The following is a 20,611-nucleotide window of genomic DNA, read 5'->3' as shown; positions in this document are numbered from 1 at the left end:
TGTGATATGGTTGATGTTACGTGTTTTTGTTACAGATAAATGAAAGCATCATTTTGGCGAGGAATTAATAGATTAGTCTTGGATTACTGTTCTGTAGACTAGGGAAGACTCCAAGAAAGAAAAAAGAAAATGACAGTGACTGCTAGCTAAAATACGCAATGCCATGTGAATAATCTTTAATTATAGTAGCTTTCATGTTCTTGCTTTCCTCTTTCTTTTTGGGTAGAATTATGATTGTCGCCTTTTATATTGTCATTTTTAAGGAATTAATTACATTTTTAATGCATTAATTGCAAGTATAATCTTTTCTTGTTCAAAATAAATGAGCATGCTCTTCTAAAGTTATCAATAATTGATTGCAACTTATTTTTTTATTTCTATATGAAATATTATTTTTTAATATTTTTGATATATTTTAGAGCCTTTCTAAAACATGCACGTGACTTAAAAAGAAAAGAACATAAAAATATCACCAATAATTTTTTTTTCTTCCTCTTTTCTTATTTCTATATGAAATACTATTTTTTAATATTTTTGATATATTTTAGAGCCTTTCCAAAACACACACGTGACTTAAAAAGAAAAGAACATAAAAATAACACCAATAATTTTTTTTTTCTTCCTCTTTTTATGTTAAACCAAACGTGTAAAATATAAATTAGCCATAAGCAAAGGATCCAAAACTCTCTCTGTACGTATAGGTTCTTGCACTTACCTTGATGAGTTACCAGATTGCTGTTTCTTTTATTTAATATTTGCAATTATTAATGGGATCTCCTTTTTTTTTATTTGACTTTAGTTTTCAAAATCTCATAATTTTTTAAGATGATTTTAATATTATTAATTATTTAAAAAAAAAAAGCAACAATGAGTATAGCTTAGTCTTGAATCTGTAAACTCAAGTTCAATTCTCCATTTTATATCTGTAATTATATATATATATATATATATATATATATATATATATATATATATATATATAAGCAAAGTTTGAGATTAGAAAACTCCACGCATATTATGAAGACTCAGATCACTCAAAGCTTAAAGTTGAAATTTATTCGATTATCTTTTATCTGTTGATTTCATGACGTCATGTTGTGGATCAGAAAGTGCCACTGATTGATGTTTCTGGTCAAATTGATTAATCCGTTAGGTTTTGTTTGTTTTATTAAAAATAATTTATATATAAATGTCACGATCCAACCTATGAGCTGGACTGACGCTAGGATCTGGGCCTACATAAAGCCACCGAGACTCGTAGTACACTTTATTGTTCTCAAATTCGTAATCAAGGCCCAAAAACTTAAGCCCAATATGTAAATAAAATTAAATATTTTTATTCGAGTCCATACTACTACTAACACATGTAGAGTTCTAGATTTCAAATTTAAAAAAAAAAAATAAAACAATTAAATAACCAACGTTAAACCTGCAAGAAAGAAAGTAGGTTGCTCTGTAAAATAACTCCTCCTATAGCCTGGAAAAATAGGTGAACAGGAGTGAGCATTCGACTCAGAGAATAAAATACTAATTTTAACCACAATTTCTATAACTATCTACAGCTAATGCATCCTAAGGAATGAAATGCAACATCATCATAAATTTCATACAAATCGCATCACAACAATAAAAACGCAATTTGGAGCACTCACCCATCCAACACTGTTCAAACAGTACATATATGGAAGCTGATTCCCTATACAGCTCTCTTAATCCAACCTCTGCCAGCGAGTGTCTCTCAAGCCGGACTTTCGCTTAATAAACTAAATGCGGGGTCCCAGCGAATGTCTCTCAAGCCGTGTCTACCCCGACTTATCCATAAAGGACCGGGTCTCAGCGAGTGTCTCTCAAGCCGTGTCTACCCGTCCTGTCCATATCCAATATCATACCACACGCACGCACACTGCTTCAAATTACCACAAACAACATCCATGGCACTTTATTAATTATGAAAGCAATATAAAATGTGCCTAGTGTTTAACTATATAGATACATATTTATAAGTAATGCATGGGCATACTTGAACATATAATAATATCGAAATTATAATCAAAATTAATATTTTACTCACAGTACACTAAGGACTATTCTGGCTGCTGGATGGAGGAAAATAGCTGACCTCGATCAACTAAATAATTATATTATAAATTTATTAGTATTAAGTCAATAAAACTCTAAAGAGATAACAGACAGTCTAATTTATGCCGAAAATCCGACAGAGTTTCCCCTATACTTGAAACCTACCCAACCAGCAAAAATGATTTAAAGAACACTTCTAAACTAAACTAATATCTTATCATCATTATATGGCCCCTTCTGGACCCTCCAAACCAGACAATAATCACAATATTAGACAACTCAATTATAAGATCGCAAAACTAATATTTTTCAAAACTATCCAAATTAACTTTAAAAATTTTATAAACTTGCACATGATCCTTAACAATATTATAAGGCTATTGCAAAAAGAATCATTCATAATTTTTCCGATCATCCACGAATATTTTATAAATTTTATTCTAACTCAGTACAAGGCAAAAATTGAGCAATGTAGAGTTTGGGTTTACCTATGCCAAATCTGATACCTGAAACTCGTCCAAAACGTCTAAAAATGTTATGATTGACTATAATATCGATCATGTTCTGAGACAGGCCGCCAGACAGCTGAATCTGACTGAAAATGCGGTCATGGCGCGGGTGAGCTATCTTTAATCCGATCGCACTAGCAATATAGACCGTCCGATAATGCCTTTCTAACGTGTTCGATCGAGCGGGCGATCTCATTTCGAAGATTTCGTCGCCCTGAGTTCATTGGTGGTCTCGGATTTCCGATCCAATGGTTGAATCACTGGAAAAGTGGTCGGAAAGCCACTGCCATACCCATTTTCTCTTTCCTCTCTCTCTCGTCGGAACTCCATTAAAATAGGCAAAGCTTGCTGCCATCTTTCTCTTTAGACTAAGGTGTGTTGAATGCTAGCTGAGACGTGGTCGGAAAGTGGCTAGAATGGCAGAAGGAAGATAAAAGCTTTGGACGTTCTTCCCTTTGCATCGCGGAAAGAATGGAGGATTCCACCTCTATTCAAATTTCTTTGTTGGGTGTTGTCCCGAAAGTGCCTCACTAAAATAGCCTTCTAGCTGTTGTCCATGTCCAATTGGTGAGGCTCGTTGGTGCGAGGATCCCCTTGCTATGGAAGACGACGAGAGAGGGAAGGAGCGAGAGCTCCATTTCGGTGGCCATGGTAGGTAGAATCTTGATTTTTTATTGGTTATGGTACATTATTATTATTATTATTATTCAAAATATGTACTATGCACTAGTTTGCAATATACGTATACACTAATATATATATATATATATATATATATATATATATATATATATATATATATATATATATATATTAAGACAATATAATTAATATAATAATACCACATTTAAAAATTTACTGGGTAATAACAATCATGTTAGGTAAATTAAATAAACACTTTAAATTTTAATAATGATAATAAAAAAAATAAATAAAGATAACTAATATCAATTGCTATATCTTTGAATTATATTGCTCATGATAATAACAAAAATTTAACGAAATTTCTTTCTTCCATTCGCAAGAAAATAAAAACATAAGTACATAATAAAATAATACACAATGTAAAGCTTTGATTTAATATATATATATATATATATATATATATATATATATATAAATAAATGAAAGTATTACAAAATTGTAAATTAGTTAGATAATATTAAAATAATATTTAAATACTATTAAAATTTATAAATTTCTTATTTAAAATTTAGGTTATTACAATAAATTTTTTTAAAAATATTTTTTATTATTCATTTGAAATATCAAATTAATTATATGTATTTATATTATGTATATATGAATGAGTGTTTTCACATTTTAATAATCTCTAAAAAATAATTTATTCTTTAAAAAAAGCTACTTTATAATTTATTCTTTTAAAAAAAATTATTTTTCTTAATAATAACTTAATTTTCTCTTTAATAAGAAAATATTTTCTATTAATTATTTTTTAGTGTCTCAAACACTAAATAAATATAAAAAATATTTTTCACAAAAATATTTTATACAAAACAAACACAGACTTAATTTCATTCATAGACGTCCAAGTTATTATTTGAAGAGAGATATCCAAAGTTGTATTTAAGATGGCTCTATTATTGTGGTAAACATATGTACATGTGTTAAATCTAATGTTACTATGTATGTTAATAATAATAATAATAATAATAATAATAATAATAATAATAATAATAATAATAATAATAATAATAATATTATTATTATTATTAAATTTAAATTTAAATAATTATACTTCATTTATTTCATAAAAAATAATTTGTGCATGAAAGAAAATATTTTTCATGAAAATATTTTTTATTATTTAGTTATAATATTTTTCATGAAAAAAAAGCAACAATGAGTATAGCTTAGTCTTGAATCTGTAAACTCAAGTTCAATTCTCCATTTTATATCTGTAATTATATATATATATATATATATATATATATATATATATATATAAGCAAAGTTTGAGATTAGAAAACTCCACGCATATTATGAAGACTCAGATCACTCAAAGCTTAAAGTTGAAATTTATTCGATTATCTTTTATCTGTTGATTTCATGACGTCATGTTGTGGATCAGAAAGTGCCACTGATTGATGTTTCTGGTCAAATTGATTAATCCGTTAGGTTTTGTTTGTTTTATTAAAAATAATTTATATATAAATGTCACGATCCAACCTATGAGCTGGACTGACGCTAGGATCTGGGCCTACATAAAGCCACCGAGACTCGTAGTACACTTTATTGTTCTCAAATTCGTAATCAAGGCCCAAAAACTTAAGCCCAATATGTAAATAAAATTAAATATTTTTATTCGAGTCCATACTACTACTAACACATGTAGAGTTCTAGATTTCAAATTTAAAAAAAAAAAATAAAACAATTAAATAACCAACGTTAAACCTGCAAGAAAGAAAGTAGGTTGCTCTGTAAAATAACTCCTCCTATAGCCTGGAAAAATAGGTGAACAGGAGTGAGCATTCGACTCAGAGAATAAAATACTAATTTTAACCACAATTTCTATAACTATCTACAGCTAATGCATCCTAAGGAATGAAATGCAACATCATCATAAATTTCATACAAATCGCATCACAACAATAAAAACGCAATTTGGAGCACTCACCCATCCAACACTGTTCAAACAGTACATATATGGAAGCTGATTCCCTATACAGCTCTCTTAATCCAACCTCTGCCAGCGAGTGTCTCTCAAGCCGGACTTTCGCTTAATAAACTAAATGCGGGGTCCCAGCGAATGTCTCTCAAGCCGTGTCTACCCCGACTTATCCATAAAGGACCGGGTCTCAGCGAGTGTCTCTCAAGCCGTGTCTACCCGTCCTGTCCATATCCAATATCATACCACACGCACGCACACTGCTTCAAATTACCACAAACAACATCCATGGCACTTTATTAATTATGAAAGCAATATAAAATGTGCCTAGTGTTTAACTATATAGATACATATTTATAAGTAATGCATGGGCATACTTGAACATATAATAATATCGAAATTATAATCAAAATTAATATTTTACTCACAGTACACTAAGGACTATTCTGGCTGCTGGATGGAGGAAAATAGCTGACCTCGATCAACTAAATAATTATATTATAAATTTATTAGTATTAAGTCAATAAAACTCTAAAGAGATAACAGACAGTCTAATTTATGCCGAAAATCCGACAGAGTTTCCCCTATACTTGAAACCTACCCAACCAGCAAAAATGATTTAAAGAACACTTCTAAACTAAACTAATATCTTATCATCATTATATGGCCCCTTCTGGACCCTCCAAACCAGACAATAATCACAATATTAGACAACTCAATTATAAGACTGCAAAACTAATATTTTTCAAAAACTATCCAAATTAACTTTAAAAATTTTATAAACTTGCACCGCGGTCCTTAACAATATTATAAGGCTATTGCAAAAAGAATCATTCATAATTTTTCTGATCATCCACGAATATTTTATAAATTTTATTCTAACTCAATACAAGGCAAAAAAATTGAGCAATATAGAGTTTGGGTTTACCTATGCCAAATCTGATACCTGAAACTCGTCCAAAACGTCTAAAAATGTTATGATTGACTATAATATCGATCATGTTCTGAGACAGGCGCCAGACAGCTGAATCTGACTGAAAATGCGGTCATGGCGCGGGTGAGCTATCTTTAATCCGATCGCACTAGCAATATAGACCGTCCGATAATGCCTTTCTCTAACGTGTTCGATCAGAGCGGGGCCAGTCTCATTTCGAAGATTTCGTCGCCCTGAGTTCATTGGTGGTCTCGGATTTCCGATCCAATGGTTGAATCACTGGAAAAGTGGTCGGAAAGCCACTGCCATACCCATTTTCTCTTTCCTCTCTCTCTCGTCGGAACTCCATTAAAATAGGCAAAGCTTGCTGCCATCTTTCTCTTTAGACTAAGGTGTGTTGAATGCTAGCTGAGACGTGGTCGGAAAGTGGCTAGAATGGCAGAAGGAAGATAAAAGCTTTGGACGTTCTTCCCTTTGCATCGCCGGAAAGAATGGAGGATTCCACCTCTATTCAGCTGCTGTTGGGTGTTGTCCCGAAAGTGCCTCACTAAAATAGCCTTCTAGCTGTTGTCCATGTCCAATTGGTGAGGCTCGTTGGTGCGAGGATCCCCTTGCTATGGAAGACGACGCAGAGAGGGAAGGAGCAGTAGCTCCATTTCGGTGGCCATGGTAGGTAGAATCTTGATTTTTTATTGGTTATGGTACATTATTATTATTATTATTATTCAAAATATGTACTATGCACTAGTTTGCAATATACGTATACACTAATATATATATATATATATATATATATATATATATATATATATATATATATATATATTAAGACAATATAATTAATATAATAATACCACATTTAAAAATTTACTGGGTAATAACAATCATGTTAGGTAAATTAAATAAACACTTTAAATTTTAATAATGATAATAAAAAAAATAAATAAAGATAACTAATATCAATTGCTATATCTTTGAATTATATTGCTCATGATAATAACAAAAATTTAACGAAATTTCTTTCTTCCATTCGCAAGAAAATAAAAACATAAGTACATAATAAAATAATACACAATGTAAAGCTTTGATTTAATATATATATATATATATATATATATATATATATATATATATAAATAAATGAAAGTATTACAAAATTGTAAATTAGTTAGATAATATTAAAATAATATTTAAATACTATTAAAATTTATAAATTTCTTATTTAAAATTTAGGTTATTACAATAAATTTTTTTAAAAATATTTTTTATTATTCATTTGAAATATCAAATTAATTATATGTATTTATATTATGTATATATGAATGAGTGTTTTCACATTTTAATAATCTCTAAAAAATAATTTATTCTTTAAAAAAAGCTACTTTATAATTTATTCTTTTAAAAAAAATTATTTTTCTTAATAATAACTTAATTTTCTCTTTAATAAGAAAATATTTTCTATTAATTATTTTTTAGTGTCTCAAACACTAAATAAATATAAAAAATATTTTTCACAAAAATATTTTATACAAAACAAACACAGACTTAATTTCATTCATAGACGTCCAAGTTATTATTTGAAGAGAGATATCCAAAGTTGTATTTAAGATGGCTCTATTATTGTGGTAAACATATGTACATGTGTTAAATCTAATGTTACTATGTATGTTAATAATAATAATAATAATAATAATAATAATAATAATAATAATAATAATAATAATAATATTATTATTATTATTATTATTAAATTTAAATTTAAATAATTATACTTCATTTATTTCATAAAAAATAATTTGTGCATGAAAGAAAATATTTTTCATGAAAATATTTTTTATTATTTAGTTATAATATTTTTCATGAAAAAAAAGCAACAATGAGTATAGCTTAGTCTTGAATCTGTAAACTCAAGTTCAATTCTCCATTTTATATCTGTAATTATATATATATATATATATATATATATATATATATATATATATAAGCAAAGTTTGAGATTAGAAAACTCCACGCATATTATGAAGACTCAGATCACTCAAAGCTTAAAGTTGAAATTTATTCGATTATCTTTTATCTGTTGATTTCATGACGTCATGTTGTGGATCAGAAAGTGCCACTGATTGATGTTTCTGGTCAAATTGATTAATCCGTTAGGTTTTGTTTGTTTTATTAAAAATAATTTATATATAAATGTCACGATCCAACCTATGAGCTGGACTGACGCTAGGATCTGGGCCTACATAAAGCCACCGAGACTCGTAGTACACTTTATTGTTCTCAAATTCGTAATCAAGGCCCAAAAACTTAAGCCCAATATGTAAATAAAATTAAATATTTTTATTCGAGTCCATACTACTACTAACACATGTAGAGTTCTAGATTTCAAATTTAAAAAAAAAAAATAAAACAATTAAATAACCAACGTTAAACCTGCAAGAAAGAAAGTAGGTTGCTCTGTAAAATAACTCCTCCTATAGCCTGGAAAAATAGGTGAACAGGAGTGAGCATTCGACTCAGAGAATAAAATACTAATTTTAACCACAATTTCTATAACTATCTACAGCTAATGCATCCTAAGGAATGAAATGCAACATCATCATAAATTTCATACAAATCGCATCACAACAATAAAAACGCAATTTGGAGCACTCACCCATCCAACACTGTTCAAACAGTACATATATGGAAGCTGATTCCCTATACAGCTCTCTTAATCCAACCTCTGCCAGCGAGTGTCTCTCAAGCCGGACTTTCGCTTAATAAACTAAATGCGGGGTCCCAGCGAATGTCTCTCAAGCCGTGTCTACCCCGACTTATCCATAAAGGACCGGGTCTCAGCGAGTGTCTCTCAAGCCGTGTCTACCCGTCCTGTCCATATCCAATATCATACCACACGCACGCACACTGCTTCAAATTACCACAAACAACATCCATGGCACTTTATTAATTATGAAAGCAATATAAAATGTGCCTAGTGTTTAACTATATAGATACATATTTATAAGTAATGCATGGGCATACTTGAACATATAATAATATCGAAATTATAATCAAAATTAATATTTTACTCACAGTACACTAAGGACTATTCTGGCTGCTGGATGGAGGAAAATAGCTGACCTCGATCAACTAAATAATTATATTATAAATTTATTAGTATTAAGTCAATAAAACTCTAAAGAGATAACAGACAGTCTAATTTATGCCGAAAATCCGACAGAGTTTCCCCTATACTTGAAACCTACCCAACCAGCAAAAATGATTTAAAGAACACTTCTAAACTAAACTAATATCTTATCATCATTATATGGCCCCTTCTGGACCCTCCAAACCAGACAATAATCACAATATTAGACAACTCAATTATAAGACTGCAAAACTAATATTTTTCAAAAACTATCCAAATTAACTTTAAAAATTTTATAAACTTGCACCGCGGTCCTTAACAATATTATAAGGCTATTGCAAAAAGAATCATTCATAATTTTTCTGATCATCCACGAATATTTTATAAATTTTATTCTAACTCAATACAAGGCAAAAAAATTGAGCAATATAGAGTTTGGGTTTACCTATGCCAAATCTGATACCTGAAACTCGTCCAAAACGTCTAAAAATGTTATGATTGACTATAATATCGATCATGTTCTGAGACAGGCCGCCAGACAGCTGAATCTGACTGAAAATGCGGTCATGGCGCGGGTGAGCTATCTTTAATCCGATCGCACTAGCAATATAGACCGTCCGATAATGCCTTTCTCTAACGTGTTCGATCAGAGCGGGGCCAGTCTCATTTCGAAGATTTCGTCGCCCTGAGTTCATTGGTGGTCTCGGATTTCCGATCCAATGGTTGAATCACTGGAAAAGTGGTCGGAAAGCCACTGCCATACCCATTTTCTCTTTCCTCTCTCTCTCGTCGGAACTCCATTAAAATAGGCAAAGCTTGCTGCCATCTTTCTCTTTAGACTAAGGTGTGTTGAATGCTAGCTGAGACGTGGTCGGAAAGTGGCTAGAATGGCAGAAGGAAGATAAAAGCTTTGGACGTTCTTCCCTTTGCATCGCCGGAAAGAATGGAGGATTCCACCTCTATTCAGCTGCTGTTGGGTGTTGTCCCGAAAGTGCCTCACTAAAATAGCCTTCTAGCTGTTGTCCATGTCCAATTGGTGAGGCTCGTTGGTGCGAGGATCCCCTTGCTATGGAAGACGACGCAGAGAGGGAAGGAGCAGTAGCTCCATTTCGGTGGCCATGGTAGGTAGAATCTTGATTTTTTATTGGTTATGGTACATTATTATTATTATTATTATTCAAAATATGTACTATGCACTAGTTTGCAATATACGTATATATATATATATATATATATATATATATATATATATTAAGACAATATAATTAATATAATAATACCACATTTAAAAATTTACTGGGTAATAACAATCATGTTAGGTAAATTAAATAAACACTTTAAATTTTAATAATGATAATAAAAAAAATAAATAAAGATAACTAATATCAATTGCTATATCTTTGAATTATATTGCTCATGATAATAACAAAAATTTAACGAAATTTCTTTCTTCCATTCGCAAGAAAATAAAAACATAAGTACATAATAAAATAATACACAATGTAAAGCTTTGATTTAATATATATATATAAATAAATGAAAGTATTACAAAATTGTAAATTAGTTAGATAATATTAAAATAATATTTAAATACTATTAAAATTTATAAATTTCTTATTTAAAATTTAGGTTATTACAATAAATTTTTTTAAAAATATTTTTTATTATTCATTTGAAATATCAAATTAATTATATGTATTTATATTATGTATATATGAATGAGTGTTTTCACATTTTAATAATCTCTAAAAAATAATTTATTCTTTAAAAAAAGCTACTTTATAATTTATTCTTTTAAAAAAAATTATTTTTCTTAATAATAACTTAATTTTCTCTTTAATAAGAAAATATTTTCTATTAATTATTTTTTAGTGTCTCAAACACTAAATAAATATAAAAAATATTTTTCACAAAAATATTTTATACAAAACAAACACAGACTTAATTTCATTCATAGACGTCCAAGTTATTATTTGAAGAGAGATATCCAAAGTTGTATTTAAGATGGCTCTATTATTGTGGTAAACATATGTACATGTGTTAAATCTAATGTTACTATGTATGTTAATAATAATAATAATAATAATAATAATAATAATAATAATAATAATATTATTATTATTATTATTATTAAATTTAAATTTAAATAATTATACTTCATTTATTTCATAAAAAATAATTTGTGCATGAAAGAAAATATTTTTCATGAAAATATTTTTTATTATTTAGTTATAATATTAAATTAATAGTATATACTTATATTATGTATATATGTATATGTAAAAGTTTTTACATTTTAATAAAATTATTAAAATTTTAAAAATAATTTTATTATTTTAAGAGAGAAAAACTTTTTTATATAAATAATTTAATTTTTTTTTTATAAAAAATAATTTTTTATTAACTTATTTTTCTAAATAGTCAAACACTTAACAAAACAGACGAAGTAATAATCTCATAACTTTTTTCGTTTTATAGGATATTGATCGGCCCTTAAAATTTATGCATGGACGATGACAATTTTTGCACCAAATTTTGATAAACTCCAAAAAGAATGATTGGTGCAGGTGGTGGGAAAAGGGAATTGGAAGAGATGCATGGAATATACCAAGAAGACATGGTCTTTGAAACCAAAGAAATTCAACCCATTTAATTTGCCGGTCAAGGATTTGGGATTCCGCCCATTGTTTGCAAATAATATGCGCCTTACAAAACTGTTGTCGTATTTCAAGAGAAAATTTTGTCTAAATAAAAAATTTTCACATCCGAATGCATTTTTTGCTTCAATTTGTCTGTTTCTAAGAAAAAAAATATAATAATCTTGGCTTATCTTGATTTATTATTTTTTTTAATACTTAAAATGAAGGGTAAATCCATTATATTTAAATATTTTTTTTGATAAGGCTCTATATATTTTATTTTTTTTTAACAAACTATATTTTAATCTTTATTAATATTCTTGAATAGTTTATATTTCAAAAGACCCTATTATACTCATATAGTTAATTATGGGAAAATCTAAATTATTTATAAATAAAAAGAATAATAGTTATCATGTTGTGCATCATATAAATATATAAATCATAAAAAATAAAGTAAATACATAAATTAATAATAATATTTACATAGCTCACCATTTTCACACAGAGTTATATTCACAAACACTATCATCTTTCACTATTAATAAATAAATTATTATTTATAAACTCAATATTATCTCGCCTTTAATTAAATTATATTCAATATAATCCTAACTGTATAACTATTCATTGTAAATATATTGTAAATATATTACTGAGTCATTCTCATTATTCTTAGCCTTCAACAAGAGCCCATCAATAGACAAAAAATTTTTTCCTTTTAAATATTATACCATTTCTCCACTTTAGTCTGAAATTCTTTCTCCACGTGAGACTATAATATAAAATAGTCTATTTTTTTTGGATTATGCCCTTTCTCTATAATGGGCAAAAGCCCCTATCAATGCCCAGAAGTCAAATAAACTTTTTTATTATACTCTATTCATTTCTATCCTAATTTAATTAAAAATTTTACTCAATTTATAAATAATATTATAATAAAAATTATATTATATATAAGAAACATTACTCCATCAAATTGAAAAATACTTCTCCTACTCAAATTAGGAAAATGTATCTCTCTAAATCTTACTAAAATTTTGAATAACAAATTTAATAATAAAACACATATTTAATAGCTAAAATTATTAATCTGGATAATAATTTCTTTATTATTTCCCTGCCTCATCAAACAGTGACCAAAATTTGTGCAAGGAACTTTAAATGGGTAATCAAACAACGTCCACCAAGGACTATGGAGATACCTAATTCTAATGCTGAAAGGAGTATTTAGCAATTGCAGTCTTGAGCTACCATTTTGTTGGCAATGATGAGCATAACAAGCAGAAGATAACACTAAAACAAGTAAAAGGACATTTATTACAAATCAATAATTTGCCAAGTGGAGTGCTGGACAAGGCCCCCTTAAGGACTGGTCCGACTGGCGGAGCCACCATCCGACCCACCCAAATGAAATGAAATCATCAACCTGATGTCACCATGAGCCCTCATTTGACCTAGCCGCCCTGCCCCACAGGAACCTTTTTGACTCACGTGTGATATCTCCTCTGTAGGCTCCACTAACGACCAAAATGTTGAAAGTGCCCACCAATTGCCATGTTCATATAATCTTATCCCTTTCGCCTTTTCCCTCTCTCATGTGCCTATATAAACCTTTTGCCTAAAAAACAAATTAAATCCTCCTACGAACAAAGACCACCTCACCATCTAAGAGTGCTCAAAAAGAGAACAGGGATTTTGCACTCGTTCAAATTAAGTTCAAGAAATGGATTCTTCATTCTTTCAATGCCAAAACTACTCCCATTTCTCCCCTGATCAATCATCTTCATCCTTCAGCTCCCTTGAGTCTTTCTACGCCCAGTCCCTTCCCTTCAACGAAAATGACTCCGAGGAAATGCTTCTCTTAGGAGTCCTTAATGAAGCCCCCATGAACTCTTTTGATGCCATTTCTCCCACCAACTCTACCCACTACGAGGAGGTAAGCTCCAGAGGTGATTATTATCAAGAGGAACCTACTCAGGAAATTGCTTATAGAGGGGTTAGAAGGCGTCCTTGGGGAAAATATGCGGCGGAGATTAGGGATTCAACAAGAAATGGAGTAAGAGTATGGTTAGGAACATTTGATACAGCTGAAGCTGCAGCCTTAGCTTATGATCAAGCTGCATTGGCAATAAGAGGTCCACTGGCTATACTAAATTTTCCTATGGAGAAAGTTCTCAAGTCATTTCAAGAAATGAACTACCAATTCAAGGAGGGTTACTCACCAGTTTTAGCATTGAAAAAGATCCATTCAAAGAAGAGGAAAGGAGAGAGCAAGAAAAAGAAAGTCAAGGAAATGAGAAATGAAAATGTGGTGGTATTAGAAGATCTAGGAGCCGAGTACTTGGAGGAGCTTCTAACCTTCTCGGAGACTGCCACTTCTTGGTGATCACTCTATGCTAATATTAGTTGAATAGTTCTTATTAGTTTTGGCGACACTATTAATTAATATCATCGCATTGTCTAAACATTTTCTAATCTTTCTTTAAGTTAATGGTTCAATTTTTAGATGATGGAGATTGTGACCTTTCATTGTATTTATGCGTCATTGCTGAACGATGGAATATGGTTAAAGGTTTGATTTTGATTGGTGGTGTAGTCTTTTGGCTAAAGAGGGGACCAAGTGTTATCTCACTAATCTTTGTTTAATCTAAAGTGATTATTATTTTATAGTAGCAAACTGTGCTTAGACTGTGACAGTTAGTGACAGTTATTAATCCATAAATCATATCTGCCCATGCATTCATTCAACAAGTCAAACACAACACTGGCCACAGATATATAAAAGTAGTAATGATTTACCTTAAGACTGGAAATGGTGCCTATTTTTTGTTTAATTTATTATAATTTTCGTCTACATGGTTGAATCGTACAAGTTTATACACGATCAAATGGAAGTGTTAATTTGAAAATGGTTATATGTAGATATTTATTTATATGTATATATTTATTCTCCTCACATCCCCAGATGGAAAATACTGTATGTAATGGATTTCAAAGGAAAAGAAATGATTATTAATTAATCTACACCAAATAGAAATTAATTTAATAAGCAGTAAAATGATATAATGCCAATCAAGATAATTGAAGCTTTGTTAAAAACCAAACTCTCATTTTTTAATAATAATAATAATAATAATAATAATAATAATAATGAGGTAAATAATATTTTTAATAATAATAATTTAATAACCTTTCTAAATTAAAACACTATCCTCTCTTTCTATTCTAAACACTCTATTAGGGATGGCAATTTGGGTTGATGGGTATTATTCGTATCGTGTCAACACGCGATACGAATACAATTAGGGTCGACACGAACACGACACGATTAATAAATCGCGTCAAAAATTTAAATACGAACACAACTCTTTCATTACACGGGTTATACGAACGGCACGATTAATATTAAATTGTATTAAATCTATTCAATATGACACGACCCATTTAATATGAAATAACCTATTTAACACGGTTGACATGACTTAACCCATTTAATACGCTACATAAGTGGGTTCATGGGTCATAGTGGGTCAAAAGTCAAATAAGTCAGTAGGTTACGGGGCAACATAACACGAATTTTAAATCGTTTCATAAAAATACGACACCATTATAATCCTGTCATAAATAGGTCGACACGAATATGAATAAATTTAACGCAAACCATATATTTTCGTGTTGTGTTCATGTCGTATTCACGGATCATGTCTCAAATTGCCACCCCTACACTCCATCCTGTCTAAAAGCTTTCAAGTGTAGTACCTGAAAGGTCCGACCGTCTGGCCATCGACCCTCCTCCATTTTTCTTTCTTTAGATAGGGTCATATGGTTTCTCAGCTGGCTTTCTTTTCATTTTCTTTCTTAGTTTCTTTCGTTCTCCTTTTTGGAGTATTAATACCCCTTTTTTAGATGGGGATGTAGTTGAGTTTACAAGGGATACTTTGCATGTTGTAGTTGGCTCCCCTATTATGTGCTGTGAAACTATTTGGAGCTTTGTCGGCTGGCAGTCACGGAGGTGAGCGCTATTAGGTCACCTTTGCTAGCCTTTCCCGGTTCATTCGGCATGGTCCAAGTCCCTGATTGCCTAATGGTTCTGCTGCATTTTCCTCTGTTTTCCATCTGGGTTTGATAGCTTTTGAGCAAGGAAGGTTTCTCAGTTGTTTGGGTTTAAGCACTTGCTCTGATATTGAAGTTTTTTTTTTCTCTGCATGCTTCAGTTAACAAGCTACCTTGCAGATCTCTCGTTGTAGGTTGGTGAAACTCATTAAAGGTCGATGAAGTGGAGTCGACATTGGTTTGCTGACGAAGAAGATAGTTTGGGTCATATGTTTGGGTCATACCCATAAGCATAGGGTTCTCGTATTCTTAAGAGTTGGATTTATGGGTTTGGGTTGATTTATGTAGCAACATTATGTTTAATTGATTTGGGCTTGTAATCCATATTTCATCAATAAAATATTATTTTTAGTAAAAAAATAATAACAATATAATAATGGAGCCACATAATAATTTTAATAATATAATAATAATGGAAATGCACAAACCCAACACCTTGTCCCATGCCCATTTTAACTCACACCAAAAGGATTAAAATAGTTTTAGATGGACATGTTGGGGTCTTCCATTGGCCCATTTACATTGGGCTAAATTTGCCTAAATGATCCTGCTAGGTGTTCCACAGGCCACGCTAGACACTTCATAGAGGCCTAAAGAGGATAGACTAGACTAAAGGCTCAGGTTTTGGTTTAGGCTAATGGTAAAAAAAATGAATAAATAAATAAATAAAAAGATTGTAAAAAATTTTGAATGTTTTTATAATGTTGTTTTATTTTTTTCAGTTATAGTAATAATTTTGTTAATAATTTTAAATTTTAATTGTAATAATATTTAATTAATAAAATTAAATAAATTACATTTACTATTACATAAATATAGTTCTATCTCTACTAATTCTTAACAGAAAAATAATAATTTTTTTTAGTACAGTTGGATACTAAAACTTAACAACAAATTTGAAGATTGAAGAAAAATAATCATCAAAATGTATAATATCTAATTAATAAATATTGAGTGCAATGTTAAAATTTGCTAGGATTTTATGGGAGAAATCAGATTCAATTATTGGAGAAGATGATTTTAAAAGGAGCAATTGCAAACTTCAAAAGAATAATATTTATAGACTGTAAACCGAATACTGAGAATATTGTAATATATTAAAAAAATACATAATATACACCATTATTTTTAAGTATAGATACTAACTAAAGTTGAATGCAAATAAATTGGTGATGGTCATAGAAAAGTATCCAAGGCTAAGACAGTCACATGAAATTTTAGCTAGGGCTGAAGTTGTAATTATCATAGTCTAATCATCAGACCCAATATTTCTATACAGATGCTTGTACCAGAGACTTTGTCATTTTTTAGGATTCAGAGAGGCAGCATTTTCAATGGTTTCTTCTTGTTCCACGTCCATAGGATCATGAGAATCTTGTCAAAGAGGATGAGTGTAGTCAGGACCAAAGGATTTAAGGCCAAGTGTCAAAGTAGGATCTAAATCAAGGAAGAGCCATCCTTCAGTGGTCCTAATTTGTGAAACTTCTTGCGATTTAGATACAAGAGAGGTACAGTTAATCATTCTTTCTTTGGGCTAGTAATTGTTTATTACACAAAGGTGAGTGTTCAACTCAGTCCTTATGCTTGCCATCTACCAATGATTGGTAATTGTACTTTCATAGATTTTCCATTCATAATTCTGAGATCAAAGCATTCAATTAGAATTTCTGAAAAATAGTAGGTGAAGAATAAGCAGAGTGGACTTTGATTGCCTGCACAGGAGGTATTTCCTATACTCTATTTATTTCAATAATCTTATGTTCCATGAACCGCTATAACATAAACTTTTGATTATCACTATTGTTGAGAAAGCCATAAAAATTAATGATAGGTACTTCAAATGCTTTGGCATATAGGACTGTTATACACTATAAGAACCAAATTTCCTCCATTATGGGATCTGTGCTAAGATTTAGTGCAAAACAAGTGAGAAATGGTACTTCATGATAAAACATGGAGATGGTTTCTTTAATGTCTCTGAGGACATTGATTAGATTCTGAAAATGAAATAGATTTAATATATTAAAAAAATACATAATATATAAAAGTTCTGGCGAGGGATACAAATGTTAAAAAAAATTGTCAGAAAAAATTACTAAATTGTACACATAGAGATACAGTGAAATAAACAGGAGTTTTTAAGCAACGCAAGGAGCAGGACTTGGCAGCGGCGGAGGCGGTGGTGGGTGGTGAAACACTTGTTGACGTGAATGAGCGGCCTGGGGAGCTGGAATGCGATGAGCTACTGGAATTCTCCTCCTTGTCTGCAGAAGGTCTGTGTGATAATCAAGCATAAGCCGCAAGGTCTTTCTGGCCTGAATCAATTGATGATGATGGGCAGATGCAGGCATAACCTTGTCTTTATCATGACAATTATAAGTAAGGACAGCAAGTACGATAATGCCAAAAATCAACACCATTACAAATATCTTGGAACGAATACCCTCCATGATCGGTTGTGCCTGTTCATACATGCAAGTCAGTGTACCTTGCGTTGCTTTATAGGAGGAGATAAAGCGGACTTTCAACCCTGAACTTACTTTGAGTACCCCTGTTATAGCTTCACTATAAAGTCAAGTTCTCTTGACTATAAGAAAATGCTGGATGTCTGTGAAGGTTTTGTCAATAAAGTTAAATTCTAAATCATTTTATTTTTTTATTTATATATCACTCTAATTAAAATTTAAATTCAAGACTTTAAAATTTTGGAGATGAGTCAAATGCCACTGAATTAAGCTCTATTCTTTTTATGGATCTCTATGAAATCCCACAACCTTCATTTATTGATTATTGATTCAAGGATACTCAAGTCAACTTTGCCAGTTATGGATTGGCTGGACATTTTTGGAGTTTTGTATGGCAAATTATTATCTTGGAAATGAGTGTATTGTTAACTTCTTCAAGGGAAGGTGGTGAAAATGGAAATGAGTTTGGACTTGGAGGAATTCCACCATTGTAGGTTGTAAAAGAAAATGATTTATAACTTCAAGGTTTAATTAGGATCCTGCATAAAGAAACTCAGAGTCAAGACAATAAAATTGGAGCAAGAAGCCATAAATCATCATCATATTAAATATATTATTTGAATAAATTTATATATAAATCATGAAATTATTCAACCAGCAATGACAATCCCCTGACTATGCTATATATATAGAGTGAGGGTAACATAATTTGATTTCAATTGTTAACCCCAGGTGGTGCATGTGGTGGGGCACCTTGACGACGGGCAATACCGGCGGCCGGAGCAGAAAACTGCTGAACTGTTGGAATTGTCCTTCTAATTGGTAGACGTTTAACAACCTCCAAGGCCATTCTTTGATGCTCCATTTTATAAAAGTGCAAAACATCCCTGCCGCCATGAGCTAGCTCGAAAACTCCAATTAGCAAGATAATTGCAAGCAAATATCGACGAGCCTCCATTGCTGTTTTGTGGTTGAAGACCTACGTATTGAATTGTGGGATTTTTGAGCTGTCCATGGAGTCATATTTATAAGGGAAAGATATATGCTTGCAATCTGTGAAATTGTGTGAAAATAATTAAATTATACATTATTTCATGAACAAATAATAAACAAATCTTTACCACTTAAAAAACCATATGTAATTATTTTCCTTTTAGAGGAATTCGAATTTGGAACTTCCTTATTATCTTTACTTGACAATACTATAAAAAGGGCAACTTCTTTATGATCTTTACTTGACAATATTAGACAAAGGGCATCATGTGCATATACAAATTTAATACATCATCTTTAAAATATTACAGAAATTCATACAAAGTCAAGTCCTTGTATCTTATATCAATTCCCAATCCCCACATGATTATATTTTAATAGAGAGTTGAAAATAAATTTAAGATATAAATATGTGAATCTTATTTATTTAATTTCATCCCTCTTTTTAATACTTCAAAAAAAAAAAATTGTGAAGTCAACTTTTGCCAACTATGATTTGGCTGCATTTGGTATTAACTACAGCAAATTGTTCTGTCTTGCTTGTGGCAATTTGTATTTAATTAGAAATAAGTCGATACACTATAGTTTATTTTTTTATAACATTCCCTAAAATAAATTTGAGTTACTTGTTCATCTACTAAAAAATATTAATAAGTCAGCTATCAATTTTTTTTTTGTTTTAATAAATGTTCAACAATTTGGATGTCTTCTACATCTTCAATTTTTTTTAATCTTTTATTATATATGTAGGAGATAGAGGAGTTGAATTTAAATCTCTTTTAACATATATGCAGTAACTGTTAAACTATATTCATTATTACTTTTCGATCTTTAATTTGGTGTATTCAGGATAAATAATTATATAAAAATAATATAAATATATAATATTTATAATAATATAATTTTTATAAATTATTATTCGAGAAAAACAATTTTTTATAAGCAATTAAATTTTATTAAAATAGAAAAAGAACATCAAAACTTGGCAACAATTGATCAATAACTAAGAAGTAAAAGGACTAAAAACACAAATGGAAGAGAAATTATATAATGAACTGGCTATTACATATAGGGCACTTGCTAAACACAAACGGAGGAAAACAAAGTTTTCCATGTTATT

At 30.2% G+C, this 20,611-nt stretch overlaps 1 protein-coding gene and 1 long non-coding RNA gene across 2 annotated transcripts in view; one reads left to right on the top strand and one right to left on the bottom strand.

Moving 5' to 3' along the window:
• LOC131179874 (uncharacterized) overlaps positions 1–20,611 on the bottom strand; it is a 75,150-nt gene that overhangs the window by 6,271 nt on the left and 48,268 nt on the right. The window lies entirely within an intron of this gene.
• LOC131179872 (ethylene-response factor C3-like) lies at positions 13,614–14,434 on the top strand. Its single transcript, XM_058146699.1, has one exon. The coding sequence runs from the start codon at positions 13,644–13,646 to the stop codon at positions 14,304–14,306; it is 663 nt and encodes a 220-aa protein (XP_058002682.1). The 5' UTR covers positions 13,614–13,643; the 3' UTR covers positions 14,307–14,434.

The sequence above is a fragment of the Hevea brasiliensis genome, chromosome 5 (assembly GCF_030052815.1).
Source record: "Hevea brasiliensis isolate MT/VB/25A 57/8 chromosome 5, ASM3005281v1, whole genome shotgun sequence".
NCBI classification, from domain to species: domain Eukaryota; kingdom Viridiplantae; phylum Streptophyta; class Magnoliopsida; order Malpighiales; family Euphorbiaceae; genus Hevea; species Hevea brasiliensis.
This window is presented reverse-complemented; position numbering and strand designations above follow the sequence as displayed.